This window comes from Carya illinoinensis, chromosome 4 (assembly GCF_018687715.1).
Source record: "Carya illinoinensis cultivar Pawnee chromosome 4, C.illinoinensisPawnee_v1, whole genome shotgun sequence".
In the NCBI taxonomy this organism is placed as follows: Eukaryota; Viridiplantae; Streptophyta; class Magnoliopsida; order Fagales; family Juglandaceae; genus Carya; species Carya illinoinensis.
Window position 1 is genome coordinate 16,707,696 of NC_056755.1, and position 7,338 is coordinate 16,715,033.

At 34.6% G+C, this 7,338-nt stretch overlaps 1 protein-coding gene across 3 annotated transcripts; it reads right to left on the bottom strand.

Moving 5' to 3' along the window:
* Window positions 1–209: 209 nt before the first annotated feature.
* LOC122306906 lies at window positions 210–4,382 on the bottom strand. 3 transcript variants are annotated; one of them, XM_043119474.1, is made up of 3 exons: window positions 3,716–4,177; window positions 2,454–2,545; window positions 210–511 (listed from the first exon to the last, which is right to left on the bottom strand). In XM_043119474.1, the coding sequence occupies exons 1-3, from the start codon at window positions 4,053–4,055 to the stop codon at window positions 422–424; spliced, it is 522 nt and encodes a 173-aa protein (XP_042975408.1). In that variant the 5' UTR covers window positions 4,056–4,177; the 3' UTR covers window positions 210–421. The 3 variants fall into 3 exon arrangements, with proteins under 3 accessions (XP_042975408.1, XP_042975406.1, XP_042975407.1); XM_043119472.1 differs by lacking the exon at window positions 210–511 and adding an exon at window positions 1,729–2,359 and having other exon boundaries at window positions 3,716–4,382; XM_043119473.1 differs by lacking the exon at window positions 210–511 and having other exon boundaries at window positions 2,404–2,643; window positions 3,716–4,380.
* Between the last annotated feature and the right edge of the window lie 2,956 nt (window positions 4,383–7,338).

Below are 7,338 nucleotides of genomic sequence, written 5' to 3' on the forward strand. Positions count from 1 at the left end.
TGTTATCTCCATGTTCTATCCGATAGGGATTATTTTGGTCAGAGAAGTTGAGGAAGCGTGAAACATGTTTATTATTTTGGTTGATTGATTCTTCTTCCATTGTTCACAACAACTATTGCTCTGATACCATATAAGAAAATAAGGTGTAGAGTAGCACTTGTGAAGCAAAAGATAGAAGGAAAATATGGGAAAGGAAAATAACTTCAAATGGAAGAGAAAGCTTTAGAAATTCATTTACTTAACTTGTAAATACAAAAGTCTGTTACACATATATATAGATTACAGAAAAAATAGAAAGACAGAGAAGGAGTCCTAAAGTTAAACTTTTTATTTTCTACTGATTTACAAGTAATCTAAGACATTGCTTTTCATGACTTTATCTACAATTGTGTGCACTCTGGTCAGTTGTCGATCCATGCTTTTATGTTGCTTTACTTTTCTGTGCCAGTACTTTAGACTTTTCAGCTGCTATATCTTGCTTTTCATCAACTTGTTTGTTGCATGATATTTTCTGCATGATAAATTGGTAATGCTATATTACATAATACTCTATGTAGTTATAGTGATTTAATACTAGCATATTAAGTTAACTATAGTAATACTATTATAAATTTATACATATATTATAATTTATACTATAACTCTTATAATATGTTAATATATTAACATATACTAGTACTATATATTATAGTTATACATTAAAGAATATAATACTTACGTAATATTGTAATATATTAAAAATGAATCATATACAATTATTTATATAAATAATATATATACATAATAAAATATATATTTTTAATTTTCATTAGGTCTGGTCAGGGGTGAAAAACCTTTGGACTGGGACCAGACTGAATGAATTTAGTCCTATCTAGTCCAAAAATGGCTAGTCCAGTCGGTTTCTCCTGTCCATACCAATTGAATCTCACTCCTGGATGTATGGATAATAAGTAGAAGAATTCAATTAGTTTTAAAAAAATAAAATCAAAAATTTTTTATTTTTTTATTTTTTTATTTTTATTTTTAAGTATAATGTGTGGAGATAATGAGTAGTAAAGCTTAGGTCACCATATTCTTGGCCATCACATCACTTCGATATCCCAAAAATGCAAATCTCGACAACCAAACTCATCGCCTATCAGAAATTCCAACCCAGTTTAAGGCCTGTCTCCAATACCAGCAGATTTGCACAATCCATAAGCAGGCTCCAATGTGTAAAGGAATTTGGAATCACTGAACCACATCGAATTATCACCAAAAGATTCAAGCCTCTTTTATTTATTTATTTATTATTGAAGAAGTAAACACTCCTAAAAGCTCGATATAAATTAAGAGTAACAAATATGTGACACGATTCGTGAACTCAAGACGAACACTATAAAAAATTAGTAAATTTGTGTTTAATGTTTACGTATTCGGTTTAAAACGAGTTGACCCATTAAGATACGATTATAAATATGTAAACTTTCTTAATATGAAATCAACTCGTTTTGACCTGTTCATAATTTATTTCAAAATTAAAATTTTATTATTGTTAAGTTATAATATTAGTATTTCTTAGTATGCTTATGATTTTATTGTTAGGATTATAATTTTAGACCTATGTTCATATTTTTTATTGTATGGTTTGTAATATTAGTTTTATTACATGTTAAAATTTGAAAAATATTAATATATATTTTTTAAGATATTGTAGTTATTATTAAATATAGATTTTAAATTTTGTATAAAATTATGTTAATTAGGTCAAATAAGTTATGCATTTCATGTAAACATTTCTAATTAATTAATAAACAAGTGATACGACGCAACCCGTTATTTAAAGAGGTTGGGTTAGAGTTTGGAAGTTTGACAAGTTTAACTTAATGGGTTGGGTTTAGATTGACCTATATGGTCTAATGTTTATGACTTGATACTAAACAAACACGATGCAAAAACATGATTTGCTACCCCTAAATTACAGATCACGGCAGGAGATTTAAGTGACTAACAGTACTCCCTAAGCACCAACTTAAAATTCCTAAAAATAACCAGAAAATATTTGGAACAGTAACCATCAGTATGCCGTAGGAGGCACCAATTAGTCAAAAGAAGAGAGTGCTTCTTCTCTTCTTTTGCTGGGTGCAGCGGGGCTAAACCTGACTGCAGGAACAACGAAATTCCTAAGCAGAATAAGAGTATCAACACTAAGGATTTTCTCTAATTAGTATCGAATTCAAGATGCCCGAATGACTTGCTTCGCAAGCAATAACTACATTCTGAAAATGTTGAAAATATCATTCTGGAGATGGACAGCTCCTCTCTAAAAAGCTTCACCCAGTTAAAACGTGAATACTATGCCCATTCCCAAGTCTGTTTCCTTGGGGAAAACCAAAGCAATGAGGCAATCAAATGATTTAGGTGCAATGGGAACATGCATCATGCGAGTAGGGAAGTATGAACAGAAGCCTTACCCAAATGTTATTCAGAACTGTAATCTTGATTAATTCTGCACAGTCCCCCTGCTTCAAGTATGATATGAAAACCTGAAAGCCTTTAATGTCGCCTGCAGAAGATGGGGTCAGCTGGCATACCTCCATTTTATGCGTTGGGGTAATAGTAAATGTTGATCTTTCATGCCGAAATCCGTGCCTTTGGTGATATCTAATTTAGCAGGCCAGTCAGCAGGCTCCGTAAGAGTGTTTAAATATTTGCAAATATCAGAGATTCAGAGTCCAGTCTATGTGAATAAACAGTGCAGTAATGAACCCTACTTTTTCATAATGTACCTTGCCACTGATATTCAAGCCCTCTTCATCGAACCTATTCTTTGCAAAACCATAGGATAAAACTCAGGGAGTCCAAGTGTAAAAATTATGGATACTGAGACCCTTAGATCATTCCAATCCACTAAAACTGATTCATATTTCTTAATTCGGCTGAAAGAACTATACATAACTTGGGTCTCGCTCCATCGAAGGACCAGCAAGGCAGCAAGTTACTACTTTAGTATTTTAAAGGACTTAGGAGAAAGAACAAACAAAATCCCAGCACGAACTTTCATTCCAGTGCAAAGAACCACATCCCAATTAGTCATTACATTAAACACTTTGTACTCGGAATTCAAAGACTCGCATTTCTCATATATGCAAAATATAGTATTGCCAATGTGCAAATCAAATGACAAGACAGATTTCAAGAGCTGCAATTGAAGCTCTGGGGCATCTTGTGAACGCCAAGAATCTCTACATCCATCAACAAGAATTTCCACATTTTTGAAATACAGTTCCCGAATTATTACAACAATTTTATGCTGTTGACCTCTGTTTTGATGGTGCTTAGAAGATCAAGATAACACCTGATTCCCGACGCTCAAAGAAACAGAACAACATTATAAAACTGGGTGCTTGATCACAAGAATGAGGATACAAGTAAAAAAAATCTAAATAATTTCATTCATCCATTAAATTTGATATTTCGTACAGCATAACAATACATAACAAGATTCTATAGTTTCAGCTAATTCACCAATCAAATGCCCTAAGATTCATCTTTTTAACTAATCTCATTATCAATTCACTAATCGTAACATCGTTATCAATTCACTACGATAGAATCAGTGGAAAACAAAAAAAAAAAAAAAATACACACAAAAAAACAACACTTACAAATACAAAACATCGTCTGAATCAAAGAAAATAACCAATCAAACCAGGATTCAATCAATTAGACTTACTAGTTCTCATTAGAATCCTTGTCATTCTCAATCCAATCAAACTGATATTCGCCGCGCCAACAAACAAAGAATGCCTAAACAAATCCGCAATCTCCCTCACCTCCTCATGCCCACACTCTTGCACAACTACCACACACACCCCATTATCGCTCACCGACCTCTCCATCTCTGAAATGAACCTCGCCGGGAACAGAGCCTCCTCCAAATGCCCAGTGCACGCCAGATCAAACGCACCATCGAAAAACGGCAAGTCATGCGGATCGGTCGGGCTCACCAGAGGCGGCGAGTCAACCAACTCGACACCCGTTACGTCCGAAACGCCGAGTTCGGAGAGGGCCATGACCTCGTGGCCGGCCCCGGCGGAGACACAGAGGACTTTGGAGTGGTTATGGAGGAGACCTAGATGGCGGATTGAGGTGAAGAAGTGAGAAAAGGAAGAGAATTGAGACTTCCAAATTGAAAATTAATAATTGTAGCGGTTGTTATCTTGGTGAGGAGCAAGTCTAAGATAAAACTGAAAAGCCGGGATGCCAAAAATCTCATTGACCCAGCCAATTTTTAGTACTTGTAAATGGGAAATGATTGGCACCTCATAGGAAGTTATGGTTTCCTATGACAAGGCACCTTGGAAGAGATCGGTGATTATTAGAAGAAAGTCGGTGTCTTGAAAAAGTAAAATGTGAGGGATAGCCTGTTGATTAAATATGAATAAATTAATATTAATATATAAATTAATACGTGATTATATTTATATGTAATTAAACTCATAAATGAATAATAGAATCATGAGTCTCTTTACGATATCTCTCTCTGGATTCTACAAAGACAAAAGGGAAAAGAAAGTTATAAAATAAAAAACTTGAACCATTTGTTCGCGTGTTATTCCAGAGTACGCTGCTTTTCCTAAAATGAGGAACTTATGGCAACTAGAGCCATGATCTCGATCCTATGCTTATTTCTGCTATAAAATCATGAAAATAGAGAAAGAAATTCAACAATAGAGAGAACTCAGAGAGGTTAAGAGAGAATGAGAGGAGATTCTCTTATTGATCTGTATATCAAACTTATTAATTTCTTAAAGAATTCAACGATATATATAGGCGTACAAAGGGGACTATACTAGCTCACTATGCTAGTACTATGCACTATACATTTGACGACTAGATAAATGTGGTCATACAATTAAAGATAGTTTATAACAATTTCATCCTTTTTCGGTAATTGTTCCTAATCGAGTGACGGGTCCCACTTTATGGAAGCCTAAACTGAGATACGTACCTCTCTTTTCTTTTCTTTTTACAAAAACAAAAACAAGGATAGATAATTAAAAACAAAAAAAATTCAGCTTGAACATGAAAATTTTTGAACATTATTTCACACTCAAAAATTCATTTCGCAATCATCAGGTTCCGAATCTATCATGCAAAGCCAAAATCTCAAATCCATTAAAAATTATAACCCCGTCTCTTCAAATCAACCTTATTTGAAACTTGAAAAGGTTTCAGTGTTTCAAAGTGGAAGAAAATACAGTAAAAAGTATCTCAAGTACAATTTATTAAGTTGCTCCACAAGTTTATCAAGTCTAACAAATCTCAAGCATCTCCTCTTAGTGACAAAGTATACTACGTAGTGTAAACTAAAGCAACTCAACAAATCCATACCTGAATACTATTTTAAAAGAGAACAAAGAGAGATTGAGGTTCTTTTTTTTTTTTTTTTTTTTTTTTTTTTTTTCCTGTTGTTGGATGATTACGAAGAACCAAATGAAGGGCCCACCCACATGGCTGGCCTTCCTTCACTCAGCCATTTAAATAGCAATAACGTTATACATTACAAGCCATGTAATGCATGGCCTTAAGTTACTTTGCTTGTAACGCACAAGAGGGGAGGGGTTTGTCCACATGGGTGCCCTTCTATCCAACATCTCCCACTTGCACATAGTGGGTATGATTCCAGATCTGTATCTCTCTAATGTTTTCAATCTTGTTCATACAAGTAAATAGGTCATACGATTACCAAGCACATATACAAAATAAAAGTGGGAGTACTACAACAAATCTCTCCTTGAGAAGACCAGCATAGTAACATCCATAAAGTGTCTTGTTATGTCCTAGACTCATTCGATCGCATCAGATCAAGTATTTTTGAACCCTCTTGAGTTGAAAAACTTAGAACAATTAGGTCCAAATCATTTCAATGTGTTCAAAACCTTAATCGCTATCAATATATAGCATCATAGTTCGATGTCAAAAAACACCATTGAAGATATGATATCAAATAGTCTTTTCTTTACTCTCATGTCATTCAATTTTAGTCGAACCACTTTCCTAGCAATGCCTCTTTAAACTGTATTATTCATGACTATAGACAGCATACCAAAGTAGTAGACATCACAACCTCCATCTTATTACATAGTCAAAAGTAAATAAATGACACTTAAAAATATGAGACTCACACAGTGAGAAAGAAGGGAACAATTTACTCACTTGCTTATTTGATCGAATAAGCACATGTAGTATGAAGACATGCTACGGTGGATTTCTCTTTCTCAAAAACTATATGTCTATATCAACACCGTATAAATCTTAGTCTAGCCGCTCCTTAAGCGTTTAACCTGAGTTCCTCTATTTGCTTTCCTCTAAGCGTTAAAGAGGATGTCGTATCTGGTTAACCACATGCTACATGGATTGTAAGGTACCCATGTACAGTCCTTTCAATAGATCTCATCTTAGCTCCCATTAAGGCGACATATCTTTGTGTCAACCAACTTATCCCTTTGGACAAGTACCTAGGGACACAATGGCTCATCTCTAGTCGCTACTCAAGCGCAAGAGGCAATCACTCGTATGAGTGAGTTGATCTAAGCTTGTTGACATATCTCGTGTGTGTCTTAGAATAAACAATATGATAAAGATAAGAACTGAATCATATTGTATTAATATCCTAGAGGAATGTTTACATCTCATTCTCAATTGAAACACAAAATACATTTACAATCTACGCAGTCCTATATTCCTAACATGAGCCTTAAAAACATCTCTTGCTATAGGTTTTGTTAAGGGATTAGCAACCATGTGACTCGTAGAAAGGTGTTTCAGGGCCACTTCCTTTTGCACTACCATGTCTCTGATGTAGTAATATCTGATATCTATGTGTTTGATTCTTCCATGATACTTGGAGTCCTTAGCATATGTGAGAATTGCCATGCTATCGTAGAATATCATCACGAGATCTGAAGTATCCGTGCCAGTGTCTAAATGCTTGAGGAACCTTAGTAACCAAACAGCTTCTTGAATTGCTACAGAACAAGCTATGTATTCTACCTCCATGGTGGATAAAGCTATACAAGGTTGTTTCTTATTGTTCCATGTAATGGCACCATTGTTGAGCAAAAAGACATAACTAATGGTTGATTTGTGCTCATCTAGGTCGCTACCCTAATTAGCATCACTATAACCTCTTATCTGCAAATCTAAACCCTGATAACATAACTCATAGTCTATAGTTCCCTTGAGATATCTTATAATCCTATTGACTGCTTTCCAGTGAGCTAGTCTGGTGTTAGATTGGAATCTACTCACCAAGCCAACTGCATAGCATATGTCTGGCCGAGTACACATTAT

Excerpts from the sequence above, each read along its gene's own strand:
- LOC122306906 (XM_043119474.1), bottom strand. The coding sequence starts at position 4,055 with ATGGCCCTCTCCGAACTCGGCGTTTCGGACGTAACGGGTGTCGAGTTG. Across the intron at positions 2,546-3,715 it reads AAGGATTCTAATGAGAACTA|GCGACATTAAAGGCTTTCAG; the intron begins GTAAGTCTAATT and ends CATCTTCTGCAG. Across the intron at positions 512-2,453 it reads CAGTTCTGAATAACATTTGG|AAAATATCATGCAACAAACA; the intron begins GTAAGGCTTCTG and ends TTTATCATGCAG.